General features: G+C 41.5%; 1 protein-coding gene across 2 annotated transcripts in view; it reads left to right on the plus strand.

The window, feature by feature from the left end:
• The first annotated feature begins 4381 nt into the window (after positions 1-4381).
• The window catches only part of Map3k7 (mitogen-activated protein kinase kinase kinase 7), a 56501-nt gene continuing 43056 nt past the window's right edge, over positions 4382-17826 (plus strand). The window contains exons 1-3 of one of the 2 annotated variants that reach the window (XM_021159535.2): positions 4382-4834; positions 15131-15241; positions 17614-17679. In XM_021159535.2, coding sequence (XP_021015194.1) covers positions 4715-4834; positions 15131-15241; positions 17614-17679 — 297 coding nt within the window. In that variant the 5' untranslated portion in view covers positions 4382-4714. The remainder of the gene's footprint in view (positions 4835-15130; positions 15242-17613; positions 17680-17826) is intronic. The other variant, XM_021159534.2, reaches the window with a different exon arrangement.

The raw sequence follows: 17826 nt of genomic DNA on the forward strand, positions 1-17826 counted from the left end.
AACAATTAATGTCACAATACTAGGAAATTTTAGCAAGCAATCTATCAAACCAGGCTAAATAGTATTAGTATTTGAAAAGAAGGTTTAACTTTGGAAACTAGGAAGACATAGTCCCCTAAACTGGCCACTGGATGCTAAAAGAGGAAGCATTTTTAAAACTCAAATAGATTAAAAGCAAACCATTTTAAACTACTGGTATGCTAACCACACATCCATTTTATCTACTTATTAAGTAAATAATACTTCTCCCAGTGATGTCCTAGAAAATAATCAACCTTTACATGTGAAATTAACACAGTATTTATTAGGAATTATACGCCTTCACTTTCTTCGTGTTTACTGCACTTCAGGTACTGCTCTAAACCCTGATCAGCAGGTGTTCTAGTCTTCCCTTTTGTGGCTGGGATAGGACAGTTGGATCAAAAGCGATTTAGGGGAGGGCAGAGTTTTTATTTAGCCTATACTTCCAGGTCACAATGCATCATTGAGGGAAGTCAGGGCAGGAATCCCAACAGGAAACAGAGAAATCCTGCTTCTGCCTAGCTTTGGTATCTGGCTCCGACTTAGCTAGCTTTCCTCGGCAGCTCAGGACCACTGCGAGGCAGTGGCACTACCCACAGCAGGCGGGGCTCTCCTATATCAACCATTCGACAATTCGATGAAGGCAGCTACTCAATGCAGACATTCTCTAGGTGATTACAGACTGTTGAGTTGACAGTTAATGCTAACTAGGACAGTAAGGTTGAGAAAAGAAACCAGGAACAAAGTAATTGAAGATGGCAGGTGTAGAATTAAAACAGTAATGGAAAGAAAGTGAAAGGGTAGGGTAGTAAGGAAATGCAACATCATTATCTCCAAAGTCGTGATTGGGCAGAGCTCCAAGTGACAGACATTCCTGGGGAATTCACAAAACAGGAAATCCAAGTTATGAATATCTGACTTATAACCTGCCAGCACATAGGAACAGAAATCTCTCTCTCTCTTTCTCTCTCTCTCACACACACACACACACACACACACACTCACTCACATTCACACTAGACAAAAACCAGACCTAATATTTGAGGGCGCCAGATCACAAGCAGAGGCCAATATACTAAATGTCTAAACACACATTCCAAATCAAGATAACAAAGTGTTCAAAGAAATATATTACATGTATTCCATCCTACCTTGATAACAGACGTCACCAGAATATGGTAGTCTGAGCAAAGCTAGCCTAGGTTCAAACTACACAAGGGACTTACACATCCCCACATACGAGCACCCCAAACTGTTCATCCCAGCTCATCCGTATGCATCTTTTTCAACCACTTACCAACCTAAGCCAGACTCCACTTTCAAGTGCAAGCCAGTCAGCAGCTAAGTATTTCTGTGACAACAGAATCTCCTGGTCACTAGGACCTAGTGTCTGTGGTAGATTGTTTTTCTCAGCCCTGCTTCAATATTCACCGTTTCCCTACTCATAGGGACCTGACTCTTGTGGTCACAACCAGTGTGAAGAAAATAGACTCTGGGCTTCAGGGAGGAAGGTCTTTTAATGGGAGGGACAAAGGCTTTTTAAACCTTTGGGGTAAGTGTACATCCTTGGCCAGGGACAGGGTGCAGGAGGTGCCTCATTTGCATAAGGAAGAATTCCAGGTGCTGCTGGTCATGACCTTATAAGGAAAGAAGAAATGTAACCTGGCTACTGGATTCCATGATCTTCTCTGGTGGGGGAAAGGTGGGGGCACAGGGCTATGTGCACAGACATATGGAGGCCTGGGGCAGATGGGAAAGAGTCCCACCCCCACCAATCTCAGGATGAGATTTCTGGAATCTGGACATGCCTTGACCCACTCGTGTTCCAGGCCTGCTCCCTACAGCTCCCCCAGCGCCACAGTGGATAACTGTTTCCTCCATTATCATACCCAAGGAAGGAAAACAGTAAACTAATAATTATTTCAGAGTTCATTAATTTTATTTATCAGTCACTCATCTAAATTTTTTCATAATCCATTGAGGTTAGTATTAGGGAGACATTAAAGTTGAGAGTTTAATTTATTCAAGAGATTATAGCAGAATTGGAACAGGAAATTATAACAGAATTCTAAAACCTGTGCTTTTAAAAGACATACATCCTAACAGCAATTAGTTAGCACATTTTTTTAAAAGCTCAAGCAAACTAAAAATATCCCAGAGAAAGTAATTTGAAAATCAGAAAAGTTTTTGCCCAACAATATCCTAACTTTAGATTTAAGTATATGATGTTCATCTCAGTAATATTTATTACTAGATAAGAGAAACAGCAGATAAATGAATAATGCCCTCTCAAATATGCCTTGTCAATTCCCAGATTCTCAGTTCCAAAGGCCTAACTTTCTTTGTCTCAAAATCATAAACCAGATCAGAGTCTCACCAGAAACTTCATCACCTGTGAAACAGGAGATTCAAATACGAGACAGGCTTTCTCTGTGTAGCCCTGGCTGTCCTGGAACTCACTCTGTAGACCAGGCTGGCCTCGAACTCAGAAATACACCTGTCTCTGCCTCCCAAGTGCTAGGATTAAAGGCGTGTGCCACCACTGCCTGCATGATTCAAATATTTTAATCCTGAATCCCAACCCATACCCACCCAGCCAACCCAGAAAGTTTCATCCCAGGCATTCATAAGCCTCATGGTGAATTACCACTCTGATATTCGAGCTTAGGCATTTATATTCCATCTTTTGATAGCTACAGGTGCCCAACAGGTCCAAAACTCGGTAAAAATTTAGTATTCAGGATACATCAGAAATCATTGTTGTAACAGTGATGCTGAAGGCCAAGACCCTGGGTAAAACTGCCTAGAAAGTGTGTGCAGCAGGAAGAAACTATTCTTTGTCACTGTGACTATGACTTAAAAAGTGAGAATGGTAGCTCACAGTAGCTTCCTGTCAAATACAATGATCTACTTGCAAACATGTTCAATTTACTTTTTTTTTTTTACATTATCCTAGGTTGTTGGTCTATGAGAAAGCTCCCGTGTAGTGAAAATGGGATTCCCCCTCTCTCCCCTACTTTCAGCCCGTTAGGAAGCGCAGGACTTGACATTCTCAAGAGCGCATCCTTGGTCACTAAATGTAACTCCAATGGTTCCATTGGTTTCCAGTCAAATCAACTAAAACTCATCACCTAGCTTAAATTTAAAATCGTGTTGGTCATACAACATGGACAATACCTGCCATCTTGGGGTTCTCTGACCTAACTTGTGACACTCAAACTTGAATTGCCATGCTACTGCTGAGTACTTAGTAAGCATACAGCACTAGCATTAAAGGCAGGAAAGGAAGTTATGAGACCATAAAAAGGGAAAGGTGCCCCTTATTCGAAGTTGAAACTCCTCATCAGGTTAAAATAAATAATCCCAGTACAACTAACATTTGCTATAAACTCATCAGGTTAAAATAAATAATCCAGTACAACTAACATTTGCTGTGAAGACTGCCGACACAAAGGCAACAAACATTCCTTCCTATAAAGGTATCTTAGGTTAAACTAGCAGTGGATCTTTGCCTAAGGTTCAAGCCTGTGCCCTTCGTCCTTTCCTAGACATTAGACTATTAACTTTGTTTCTAATTAAGTTATCTTAACTCTAGTAACCCCGGAATATGGGGCTTTACCGTATCAATCCTAATCTTGTTGGGTAGTCTTCAGGAACCACCCTATGATCTCCCTTAAACTCAACAATCCTTCAGAGACATATTAGTCCCTCAAAGACAATGTCTTCAAAGATCGCCAAAATGCTGTACATAAACATTAAGGACAATGAAGCGTGACTCTCCTTCCAGCTCTGAGGCATACAGGCTCCTCTTAAAAATCCGTCGTCTTGGTGTGTCCTCGGATTCTCAAAACAAACCCTCGGGGCTGTTGTGGACGACAGCCTCAAGAACGTGACAAAGTGAAGCCATCTGAACTGCCTTAGGAAGTGTGTAAAACGCCACTGGTGTCTCACCACGATGCTAACGTCCATTAGTGAGCGCTCACGCATCACGGTGCTACCCCTGATGGCGCGCGCTAACCGCTGCTCCCGAACCCCCTCGCCAGCTCGGGGTTCCGCTTAAAAAAGTAACGGGCTCACGGCTGAAACCCGACATGAAGATGCGCCCAAAGAGCACAAGCCAAACCCTAGGCCGCCTGACCGCAGGCCGCCCAGGACAGAGCAGGGGAAGGCACGACGCGGCTCAAAAGAAACAGGCAGAAAGCGACGGAGTTCATCTTTCCCGCTGGATCCCGCAGGACCAACCGGACGGCCTTCGGGCTCGCTCAGCGCCAGTTCCGATAGCGCACATTTACTACGTCACGGCGCCCGGTCTCGCGGTATCCTCCTGCCGCCGAGGCCCTTTCGCAAAAGTCTCGCGAAGCCTGCTCCTCGGGCCCACGGCTCCGCGCTCGTCCTCCTCCACGCCGCCCCTACCCCGGCTTCTCCCTCTCTCGCTCCCCGGGTCGGGAAATTCCCCGCTCGGGTCCCTCAGGCGCGCCTCCTCCCTCCCAGTTCCGAGTTCAAACCGGAACTGGAAGTGTAGTGGGCGGGGCCCGGCGACGGAAAGCGCTGAGGAGCGGAAGCCGGGACTCGGCGGTGGCCCGGGTCGGTCCCGCGCCACGGAGCGCCGGGCGGCGGGGCTGCGGGGCTCCGGGCTGAAGGGCGCTGCGCGGGCCGGAGGGCGGGCGCGGCCCCCCGGGCGCCGCGGGGGATCATGTCGACAGCCTCCGCCGCCTCGTCCTCCTCCTCGTCTTCTGCCAGTGAGATGATCGAAGCGCCGTCGCAGGTCCTGAACTTCGAAGAGATCGACTACAAGGAGATCGAGGTGGAAGAGGTGAGCGAGGCCGAGCCCTGCTGCCCCGCGCCGCCTGGGATCCCGGGTGGGAGGCGGCTTCCCGATGGGCTTCGTGGGTTGAGTCTGGATCTGTGATTCTCTACCTGATTCATATGTGGTCGGCAGTTCAATTATCCGTAAATAAATTGAGCAAAGTTTGGTGGCTGCGGGAATTCAGCTCGCTGGTAGTGGTGTTAGAGTCCAGGATATTTTGTGTGTGTGACTGTCTGTGTGTGTGTGTGTGTGTGTGTCTGTCTGTGTCTGTCTGTCTGTGTGACTTCTAGCGCGGTGTGTGACACGAAAGGATGCTCGGGACAGGCTGGTAAAGAGAACGTCGAACGCCTCACGGTGCTTCTCCTGGTCCCGGATTCTTCTTTCTCTGATACCGTAGGTAGTTCTGCCTTCTATTGCGCTAATGTAGATGAATTTCAATCTCTAGTAACGTTAAGTCTGTTATGAAAACATGTTTCAAGTAGCATAGTCTGAAAAGGCAAGTAGTGATTGTGGTGACAGTCAGAATATTACGCTACACCAGAAATCGCTGTTAGAAAAACCGAATAAATTCAATGTTCAGGTGGAAGGGTGTCTTCTTCATCGCCTATTTTTAGATTCACAGTGGGGCCAGTGACTTCTAAGAGTCTTAATATTTACTAAAGAGAAAAAAATCTGTACATATATTCAAAATGCCGTTTAGAACTCGTTGAAGCTTTGGTTAGAAACGCGTTCACGCAGTTTCTATGAGTTTAACCGCTTTTTAAGAGCACTGCATTTTCTGTACCTTGATGTGTGGGTTTTTGATAGCTAGACTGAATTGTCTTTTCATTTTTAAAGCATTGTAGTAAGGAGTTAAAAGATGCAAGCAAATTAACACTCAATAAATACATCTTTACCTTAGAGGACTACTAAGTCATATCTTTGTATCACAAAAACTAACCAGAGATGGGTGTGTTCATTGAGAGCATGATTGTCTTAGAAAAAGTGTGCTGGATAGGGGAAGGTTTGAGACAGAGGAAGACGCTTCAGAGATAGACAGAGCACTGTGGGACTTGGTTTCTTACTGCTTTCTGTGTGTTCATTTCCTTAACTGTAAGATGGGAGTGATTGCTACTTTATCAGTGTGACAAATCCAGTTAAGCAGTGTGTGCAGAAAATCCAATATAGTGCCTGACATATTGTTAGGAAGCAAAGTTCCAGACAGGAAGGGTGACCTGCTTTAAGGTCATATGCTAAAAGAAGGCCTGTTTTTTAAGAGGAAAACATTTTATATGCCCCCCCACCCCCATTGAAGCTAAGATAAATTCCTTTTTTCAGAAGCGGGTAGTTGGTCCAGCTTTCATGGATAACATTCTTTTTTAAGACTAAAACTTCAGTGAGTCAGTATACAAGAATCGCAGCTTTTAAATAAGCATTTACGTGTACTCTCATGAATTGCTGTCCTTGTAGACTACTAATTGTTATATAATAATAACTTGTACTTCATGGTCTACCACATGTTTCCGTGAGCTTACTTTGTTTGGTTTTGCAGCCTTAGTTTTTTGCACACAACTTTTTAAAGTTTTCACATTCTTGCCTCATTGGGGCCTTCCAGTTGCTAAGGGAGACAATAATCAATTTGAAGCCCTCAATCCAAAGCTGGTACATTTTTGAAATTTGTTTCGTCTTAGAACCTAGTTTATTTTTATAGTCCCGATTTAATTCAGGCCTTTCTGATGTCAAAACCATTACATAATTTCCATTATAGTCTTCATGTGAGCATATTAAACAGATTGTACAGTCAGCGATGCATCATGGGCACTCAAGCTATTTCAACTTACATTCCATCTCTAGTTTAAATCATAAATAGGAAAACAGAAAGATGACCCAACATGAAAACTATCTTACATGCCTTCAGTGTTTTATATGGACAAGTATATCACCCTATAAATTAAGAAAAGAATGGCTTGGTGTATAACTCAGTATTGAAGTTCTTGCCCTTTGTGCTTGAGGCTCTGGCTTCAATCCTAGCACCACAGAAAGCAAAACAGTAAGTTGAGAAAACCACATTTTTTATTTCTCAGCCCATAATATAATGGACTCAGTGCTACACAAAGATAATTAGAAGCTGTGGCGGGAAGACATCTAGCTCCAGGCAGATGGGGAATCATTTCGTAGATACACATTTCTAAGACAGTAGGTGTTTCTGTCATTGCAGTATCAGGGTACTGTGGCTCTTCACTTTCATGTCAGATTATATCAGTTTTCTGCCTAAGAAATCTACATGGGTACTTAACTTTTTATAAGTCACTCAGTTTTTAACCTTCAGGATTGGATGGTTTGGTGGAAAATGTACTCAGATTTAGAAAATTAGATGCTGTATTGTGTCAGAATATATGGAGGCAGGTCATTCAATTTGGAGACCTGTGATTTCTCTCTTAAATTGATAGATTAGACAAAATTATTAGAAATCTATTCCTGTTGTAAAAATAAATACCTCGTTTCCAACATGAACTATCTTGTTCTCCACAGTAAGTTTGGGCATTCTTAGACCGTAGTCATAATCTCCCAGGAAATGTAGTTGGGTAGACAGACAAATGATATCCCCATTTTATAGATACTGACAACTGGTCACGGAGTTTGGTTTGCCAAAAGCCTCTTGTCTCAGTCAGTGGTAGAGCTGGAATTTGAACTTCCTCTCTCATGAGTCTGCGTCCTGTAGGTATATGTGCAGTGTCACTGCAGTAGTCTACAGTGGAACCTAATTCTAGGAAGGAAGGCTCAGAACACTCCTTTCCTTCCTAGAGGTTGGGCCTACACATTTCACATTTCTTCTCTGTACAGTACAGCTCAATGCAAGAATCCGAAGATTGGTTACTTTCTCAGAGTCACAATGTTAAACCTGTAAGTAAGTAGAGACAGGATTGCAGCTACATACCAAATAAATTTATCTCATTGGCTCAAAATATCACTAGTGAATAATTGCCTTGCACGTGTTCTTCTGCCTTTGTGCTCTTCCTCCAAAATATCACGTGACTAGTTCCTTCTCACCATTCAAGTCCCTCCACAAATGTCCCTTCCTAAGAGAAGCTTTTCCCAAGGAACTTGGGGCATAGTATTTCTATTGTCCTCATGGCTCCTAACTGAATTGTGTACCCATCTCAGCCAGATGTAAAGTAACTTATTTACATTTCTAATCAAAGTGCATAGCACCTAAAAGTTCTCTAAATATTTGTTAAACCAGTAAATAAAATGATCACAGCATAATTATGAGAATTGGATGCACGTCTGATTTTCTAATATTTGGTAAGCCAGGGTTATTTTACATAATTTGACTAAGCCAGAATTTACACTGGAAATGAGATCTGGTTCTTCCCAGTCTTGATCCCTTCTATTCCATTATATTTAATAAATATTTGTGTCTAGCAGGAGTCACTTAAGTACATAGACTGTATCTATAGGGATTACTTTGTAAAAGAGTCCCAGAATGCCGACCACAGCTAAGCATATTGGCATGTACAGCTACTCTTTGTACATGTCTGTTTATGTTTTATTGAAGAGGCATGGAAAAGATTTTGTTTTTAAAGCTAAAATATACTAGGATGGGACTAGGTAGAAAGAAATTTAACAGTGACTATAAACTATTAAGTAGCTTATACTAGAAGAGGGCCTGAAGTTATAGGGCCTGAATAAATGAGTCTATGGGATTGTTAGTTATGAATATCCAAAAGTAACCAGTGAGTTCTTCTATGTGAAATTGGTGGCCACTGATCTCAGTAGACATCTGGAATGGTTGCAGTAAAGAGATGGCTACAGAGATTATTTATGTGTCATGAGCATGTAGGGTGACACATAATCCGACGTACATTTAAAGGAAAGGCTAGTTAAGTGAGTCAGGTGAGGTATTAGTTGTCTTTACCAATGATAAAATATGACCAAAAACAACTGACGGAGGAGTTGATGGTGCCTTACAGTTCTAGAGAGTTAGATGTCGGTGGCAAAGATGTTTTGTGGGAGGCTTTAAAAGCCTGTAGTAAAGCGAAACCCGGAGCTTTGCTTGTGTGTTATCAAGTCTGTCTTGTCAGCACTTCTACTCTGACAGTTTATTAATAGATATTGAAGCTCTGAATAGTTGGAGACGCCACATCCTAGCTAATGACTTTAGGGTCTATGCTTTTCTGTTATGTTCCAGATTTCTATGATGGCAGCATAGCTGGGGGTCCATTTACACAGTGCCTAGAGCAGAGCTATACTAAGTCGACAGCCATAGCCACTGAACTAAATAAAGTGAGTTGGAGACAATTAACATGAATCATTTAATAGTAAATTAAGAACACGCTCGGTACAGCTGTTTCCATATGTTAGTTGCTGTTTGTTTGTTTGTTTGTTTTTAATTTTATTCACATGAAGGGAAGGAGTAATATTTAGTCCTTAAGGAATTAGGCTGCCTGTGTGCATGTTAACCTCTGTGTAAGTGCACCTGTACACCCGTTTGTGGAATCCAGAAGTCAGATAACCCACTGTGTTCTTCCTTGAGTGCCAGCAGCTCTCTTGCTGGCTTGAAACATACACGTGGGCTAGCTAGCTTAACTGACCAGGGATCTGCCCATCTCTGCCTCCCTAGTGCTGGAATTATAAATGTGTTCCACTTCACCAAATGTTTGAACTTGAGTCCTCTTGTTTGTGGAGCAAACATATTACCAGCTTAAACTAGAAATGAGGTAGCAAATAAAGTATAACTTATTTCATTATTTTGTAATTGTCTCTGCCAGTTCGTAAATTCTTACAGTTGTGGAAATTACCTCCATCAGGAAAGTGTTGTTTTACATTCTGAGCCTGAGAGACAGAGACAAGGTGGGCCTTTTGTTATTACTTTTATACCATTTTAGGAGTATGAGTGTTTTGCCTGCATATATGTCTGTGTACTGTGTCTGTTGAGGGCATCAGTTCCTGGGACAAGAGTTATTAGATGGTTGTGAGCCTCTCTAGAGGTGCAAGGAACAAAGCCTAAGCTCTTTGAAAAAGCAGCCAGTACTGATCACTGCTGAGCCGCCTCTCCGTCCCTAGAAATAGACTTTCTTAACCAATGAGTCCTATAATGGCAATAGTCTACGTTGTTTGGTCATCTCGTTGGAGTGAAGTACAGCTCGTTCTGGTGTGTGTATACTGTGGTGTGTGGCCCATTAGAGAGCATGTGAAGATACGGTGTGCTATACAGCGAAAGATACAGTAACACCTGAACTGAACTTCCAGCTCTTTACTAGCATCTGAGGATGGCTCAAGTTGTAATAAATTCTCTCCAAATAAAGTTTCTCCAGAATGTGAGGGTTGGATAAATTAGAAAAATAACACAATTTGCAAATCTTAATAAGGTCAAAGGAAATGTGATCCTCTGAAAGTAAGGGGAATGGAGTCGGTGTTTAAATATTTATTTATTTATTTGCCCACAAGTGCACACATTTTCACCACAAACACCTGACAACTTTCAGGAATCAGTTCTTGCCTTCCATTTTATTTGCGACTGTCTCTATTTCTATCTCTGTTGCTATGTTGCATACTTCCAGGCAGTTATCTTCTTTCTGTTTCCCATCTCACTGGATGGGAAGTGCTAGATAGACATGCCACTGCATGTATAGACATGCCACTGCATCTTGCTTTTTGTAGGGGTTCCGGGATTGAACTTGGGCTGGCCAGAGAGACGGCTTATTGGGTAAAGCACTAGCCATGCAAGCTTCAAATTGGTATTTAACATTTATTAGTTGGTGAAGAAGACCAAGATGGAATTATTCTTAATTTGTCTTCTAATGATTAACACTGGTTTCTAATTCGTAGTTACTATAGACACACACTTCTTTTCATACCTGTCTGTTTCTTTGAATTCATTCCAGAAGTCCATGTAGTGATAGGTTATTTCTTCACTGAGGAAATGAGCCAACTCAAGCCAGATTAGATTATATATAGGCAGGCTTATTGGGAAGCTGCTCTCAGACAAGTTCACTGGCCCCAAGGAACTAGGCCAGGGAAGTCACCATGGGAAGAGAGAAGGATAGAGGGAAGAGCTCAAGGAGGAGGGCAGAGTATGCCAGGCAGGGACTGAGAGTTGCTGGGAGAACCTGGAGGCCAGGTCTGCTTTGATATGTAAAATAGGCACCTCAGTCCCTTGCCCCTGGGTGGAAACCAAACAAGTGCCTTGATACATATTACCATCACATGGAACAGAGGCATCCAAGGTTGCTTCTTCATGCCTGACAGAATAGTGTCTCTGTCTGCTTGGTCATCAGTTATACTCAGCAAATGCCCAATCATCCTCCATGAGGCCTTTCCGTAGCAAGTGGGCCTTTATCTCATGATGTTGGGTTCTAAGAGGAAGAAAATAGAAATTGCTAAAGCTTCTTGAGCCCTGATTTTGAAGTTCCAGGAAGTTCACTATACTACTGATAAAAGCAATTCTTGACCAACTTGACTCAAGGGGGAAAGCCATGAACTCCTCAGTAGAGTAATGGTAAAGACAGACAAGGATGGAAAAGATTGAGGGCAGCTGTCTTTGGAGACTCCCCCTCACCCCCTTTATGTGCAAGCTTCTATCATCCCACTCACTCCTGTTTCTGAAAGGGTGAAAACCTTTTATAAATCCCTTCTCCAACAGTTAACCTGTTGAATATGATGCTTTGAGAAATAGATGGTTGTGAGCCATAGCTTATTTTCTATTTCTGAGGCTCCTCCACTTTGGTACTGTCAGTTTAGCTAAAGAACATTCAGTCCCTCAGAAACAGCAGCTGGATGTACTAGGTACTCAAATATTTCAGGGTTAAAGAAATGCAGTTTGCAGTTCAGTTGTATCACTGAAGAAAGACCTTCTTCATGCTTCCTGACTTGGCTTTCCCTTTGGCTGTCATCAATCCTCAGAAAGTCACTTTAAGCACTTTGCATTAAGGTCTGTGTTTGAGCAGCTATGAATCCATTTCAGGTCTCAACCCTCCCCACAGTAGCCTCCTCCCTGTGGTCAGACTTTAATTTCACTTACTCCTTTTGCAAGATTTTTTCTGAATCATTGTCATGTTCAACTGGGTCCAAGGTAGCCTGGGGTAAAGCCTGCTGTGTGTTCTTTATCAGTGTTCTTATGCCTCTGTAGCTGCCCATGTTTATAGAGCACAGTCTGCCAGGCTGTCTGCCTCTGCTAATCAAAGGAAAAAGTGGGGGTGGGAGAAAGTTTGAACTGCTTTCTACCATTGAATCTCCAAGCCTGTTGGGGAAAGAGAGGCTGCTGAGGTCTTTAGTGTATTGTGAATGCTTGCCTTTGGCATTCTGAAGTGTTAAAAAAAAGTGTTAGAAAAAAAAAATCTAAGTAGTCTTGTTGTATAGCCTTGGATTTCTTCCCTGTCTCATTTTCATCTCACAAAAAGTCAGTTTTTGCTTTTTACTTCTAACAGCTAATATTTTACTCCTAATAATGCCATATGTAAAAAAAGAAGTCTTTATGATCTAAAGAAATATAATTCTTTAAGCACTGGCTCCATGCTATTAAACTGACTCCTGTAAAACTATGACGGTTATTTCTATCAGACATTTCAGCAACTTCGACAACTTGCCTTCTTGTGTTATCATTTAGGATCTGTTAACCTCAGTGTGTTTATGAAGTAACTTATGACTCAAATGAGAATGGAGATTTCTTGAGGCCATGGGTTCTCAGATAGGAATGTGACCATTTTTATTTCAGATTATTTTGTGAAATTGATTTCTCACAGCAAAAGAGAGTTTATCGTGTATTTATTTGCTCACATTTAGTTCCCCTGGTTTGAAGTTGAAAACTCAGGGTGAGTCGTCATTTCATCACTAGATGGCACCTGTGGATCACAGATGGTCATGCTTACTCGGCATAGTTATGACAAGTACAGAATCCACAAATACAAATAACACTCAGAGCAGACGTTCTTAATAATGCTAAGTACTGCTTGCCCTGATTAATCTGTGGGCACATGATTGAAGTGTATCGAATGTCTTAATACTTTATCATCATTCCTTCATAGTTAGTGATAATGTCTATAGGCAGACTGATCTGTGTGTATCGTCTAAGTTGATTATGACCATGAAGTTGAAATCTTGTAGGATCTGTTTGCTGCTAATTTCCTGTGAGAAAAATGAGTGCTCTGGCTCCTTGTATTAATTCAAACCCAACTCTGGGCGTTGTTTTATAATGTTTATGGAAGAGCCTGATTCTATAACCCCCTATTAGATACTCTTATCTCCATAGATATGAAGGGAAATAACTTAGGAACCCTATAGACACTCAGTAAGGAAAATAACTTAGGAACTTTATAGATACTCACTAAAGAAAATATAAACATCTATGCTTTACTGTCAAAAAAGAAAAGGAAAAAAAGCTCAGATGTTAATTTACCTAACAGTGAGCAGGACGCCTAACTGTAAGCTTGATTATAAAGACTGACATGTTCAAACCAAAGCCAATTCCTAAATCTTCTTAAAGTAACTGGATGCTGAGTGTAAATCACCAGTGCTGGGTTCTTTTTGAGGCTTGGAAAACAAGATGGTCTCTGAATGGCCAAGACCAGGAAATGGAAAAAGTCTCCAAAAGAGCCAGGCTTACTTGGGACTTTGCATATAAGCAGCCTTGTTACCTTTAAGCTGAGTATGAATTACCATAGCGCATGCTGGTAATTCTAAGCTGTAGGTTTCGGATCCTGCCTCAAAATACTTTCTTACTGTGTAATGTGTAATTGCATCCCTATGACTGCTTACCTTTAAAATGGAAATGGATTACTTGTGCTAATCTGGGGGGAAAACACCACCAAAATGTGCTCATCTTGTTGTGAGCACTGAATATGAGAAGTAGTTATACGGCTTTACACAGCCTATGAAGTAGAACTGGAACCTGACTAGCTAGTTCACGTGCCCCAGGTTACAGCTCCGGCCCTAGTGTATTCTCCTGCTCCCTTTGTGAAGGGATCGATCGATCCAGTGTAGATTTTGAAGAACAACTATTTGATCACTAGCTACGCCCAACTTTGATGTTGAGTTTTATATAAGTTGTCTTAAGTGGACTCACACCAAAGGAGCACATAACTGATCCTAATATATAAAGTGTGCCATACATGTTAGAGCCTCTGGTATTCTAGTGCTGGGCTGCCTACCATTAACTGACTGTCCTGTACTGCTTGTTACCTGTGTAGAGCTGAGTGAGTTGGCACGTTTAAAACCATGTGCTTTATGTGTAACATGAGGAGAACACTAGCACCTCCTTGTGAGGCTTTATAAAGAGGGATGTGGGCAGAGCACTCTCTCAATGCCCACTAGTTAACAGTCTATAAAGATGTATTGAGTGGGGTGAACCTTTCCTTGAGGAAAGGACCTTGCCATAGCATTTAGCTACATAGAAGGTACGAGATTGGAGATGAAGGTGCGAACCTAGTGCCCTTCACAGTAACAGTCTAACGGTTTTGATCTGACAGATACCACGCTAATTTTCATTTTTGTTTTTTAATACTTTTAAAAATACTTGGATTTTTCCAAGTATTTTTTTTAAATAGAGGAACTTGACAGAGCAGTGTGCCCATGTGATAGCCATTAGTTTTAGCAATAATGTGGCATGTGGTTGGTCTGTATTTTTATAACTTTTTAAAAGTAATAAGCTAATTACCTATCATAAGGCTTACCCATGTGAAGTGTGATTTATTGACTTTTGTGAATTTACCCAGTTGTCAGCCAGCACAGTCAACTTTCAAACACATCACCACCTTGGCAGGATACCGTTTACATTAATTCCATTTTGATCCTTATCTCAAGGCAATCACTGACCTGCTTGCTGTCCCTAGATTTCTCCTGGGCATTTTATAAATGGGCATTGTAATATGAGGTATTGGGGTGGGGGTCATTGTGTAGACAGTAACACATTTTGCGTGTCCTTCATAGTGGGCCTTTTATATATATCTTTAGCCCTTTTCCTTCCATTTCCTACCCCCAATTAGAGTTATTTGAAAGCTGATTTTATTTTCTTTAAATAGTATATGTTCTTTTTCATTTTTATTTTTCTGAACCACTTCTCAATCATCTTGACTTTAATTTTCTACTGTGATTAAAAATTGCCTTATGTCCTCCGTGTATTTTTTTGTTTCTGCTTTAGAATTAAGAGGTTCATTTCAAAGATTAAAACTGCATTTTATCTTCAGTTTAATGAAAAACTCATTCTTAGCAAATTTTGATAATGGTGGTTTCTAAACCTTTGATGAGACTTAAAAACTGACTCTATCATATTAAACTCTGCTTCTGATTTTTGGGGGTTTTCTGTTTGTTTGTTTGTTAACTCAGGTTGTCGGAAGAGGAGCTTTTGGAGTAGTTTGCAAAGCTAAGTGGAGAGCAAAAGATGTTGCTATTAAACAGATAGAAAGTGAATCTGAGAGGAAGGCTTTCATTGTGGAGGTAAGCTGAGCTGTTATTTGTATCCACTAATTCTTCACCAGAGATGCTCTGGTTTTAAGACTATATAAAACACAGTGTTTCTCACCTTTCTCTTCTCTGTGTGCATGGGCATTAGCAGTTGACTGCACTGAAGCAGTGCCTTCCTAGGAATGTCTTTCATTTTTTTGCTTTAAATTCTGGTTAAAAGTTACTAGGGGAGAGTATAGTTACGTGAGTCGCTCCAGGAATTCAAGCGCACTTACCCACGGGTCCAGATGTATCTCAGGGTTGCCTATCTTAACTTTAAAGTGGTATTATTCCTCCCAATACCTAAAGTTAAGAATTTCTTAGAATGTTGTAGAAATAATACACCTTTCTAGTGAGAAACTACTCCACATACTTAGATTAATAAGGAAAAGCTCTTTACTGAAAGTGTGGCCAGCTGTGGCTAGCACCCAAAGAGGGACCAACCTCAAATAAAAGAGTCTTAATTCACTTAAGACTTATGCATTCCACAGATTCTGTCATCCTTAAATCTCTTCTAGGTCCTGGCCCCGGGTTACACTTTAAAAAATGTAACAGTCAGGAGACTGTAAGTCTGGCCACTTACACAGATGAGAGATTTGCATAGCACCAGAATTATTATAATAACCAGGATTTTTCTTTTCAAATGGTTGTTATCTAGGGTCTTCTTGCCCATCTGGCAGACTTATGTTTTTCTCAAGAAGAAAACAGGGGGCTTTAAGGCAGCCCAGGACTTAACTTTAGTTGTGACCTTGAGCTGCCCCTTAAGCAGCCAGTTAGAGGCCTGTTCTTTGGGGGTGGCCAGTGAATCCTGGTGAGCAGACATTTACATGATAACAAAGTAGTTTTGCTCATCACTTTCTGTCTGGTTAGCATACTACTTAGCTTTGGGGTAGTTTGAAGGCAGCAATGCCTTAGTTAAAGTTTAGTCTGTGTGGTTGCTGTCTCCTAGGAAAATCTGTTAGTGAGCCCTTTATAACATCAGCTTTATAACTTTTGAGTTTCTTCTACATAATAGATTTTATGAAATTAATCATGTTGCTTCACTTGTTTTCATTGCTTGGTTCTAGGTCTGCTGGGTCAGTTATTACTCATCACTAGCTTGTCAACTTCCAAATGGTATACTATTACCTCCTTGCAGAGTCTCTTCATCCTTCTGAGTTTATACCTGACACACAACAACAAAAACCTCACCTATTTATGAGACTCAGAGAAAACAGAAATATGTGCTTGAATAATGTGCTATGTGAAGTTAATGATGAGTTTTGCCAAGATGGAATGTTGACAGATAATAAATACATAATAGTAAAAAGTTACATGAAATAACATTTTAAAAAAGAGTCAGCTAATTTTCTAAGGATGAAAAAAGTCCATGAATATCAACTGTAAAGAAAACTGTCCAGTGGCATATGATAAAAAAGAGGTTAAGTTATGGCACTGTGGAGAAAAGCAGGAGAGAGCAGGGGAAAGACAGGGGGGACAAGGGAGAGAGAAGGAGCAGCATGATGTTGTAGGAGAAAGACAGTGCAGAAACTTGAAACCTTACACTGGGGACCAGCCTCAGTGTAATTCCTGGCTTGGGGAAGGTTGAGACAGGAAGTTGGAGTGTCAGTCTTCTCTCCTACCCCTGAAGCTCCGCTCCACTTTTTTATACTGGGGATCGACTTGGGATATATGGTGGACTGGAGCTAAAGCCTAAGGCGTACTTGTCAAATGCTCTACAACTGAATGATCCCCCCACACATACACACCACACACACACCAAGCTCTTTGCAGTAACTACAAGACAGGAAATGGAATTAGAGGCAACTAACCATTCAGAAAGAGCATGTATTTCATGACAGGTAAACAGAAGTTCAAATCTGACTATAGACTCTTTAACAGCTGCTTTATCCTCTCTGGAACTTAACCTCAAGGTCTCATATTAAAATGGAAGTAATAGTTCCTATCTTTCAGAGTCTGGACGCATCAGGAATCGATACAGAATAAGTAAATTGATACCTGTAGGAAAGTACCACACTTGTGGTGTGGGTGGCTCAGTCAGTACCATAACTGAGATGGTGCCTTGACTTTTGGCAGCTGGTTTCCTCAGTTTACCCTGCCTTGTTCTTAACCCCATTACAGCACTTTGTGCATGGTTTAATGACCTCTCTGTCTTCATATATTTGATTATGTCTGTGACCCCACTTGAACTGTAGGATGGGGATTCTACAGGCACTGGGGATGGCCACTGCCTGTGGCCATCATGGGAACAGAGCATACCTGGTATGATTTAAACAAATGTTCTATATGACAGTAAGATTTGAACAGCATGGGTACATAAGCACCTGAAAACCTAGCACTTCTGAAGGATCCATAATTTGTTACAGCTCCGGCAGTTGTCACGTGTGAACCATCCTAATATTGTGAAGTTGTATGGAGCCTGCCTGAATCCAGTAAGTCTCCCTCTCCATCTCCCTATAGGAAACAGTGGCAAGTGTATCAGTTTATATGATTTATAAGGCTGTTTTCATCTGTTCCATTGTAGTTTTATTTCTGAAAATATTTTCTGCATTTCGTTTGCTTCAAGCCCTAACAAGACA

Source organism: Mus caroli, chromosome 4 (genome assembly GCF_900094665.2).
Source record: "Mus caroli chromosome 4, CAROLI_EIJ_v1.1, whole genome shotgun sequence".
Taxonomy (NCBI): Eukaryota; Metazoa; Chordata; class Mammalia; order Rodentia; family Muridae; genus Mus; species Mus caroli.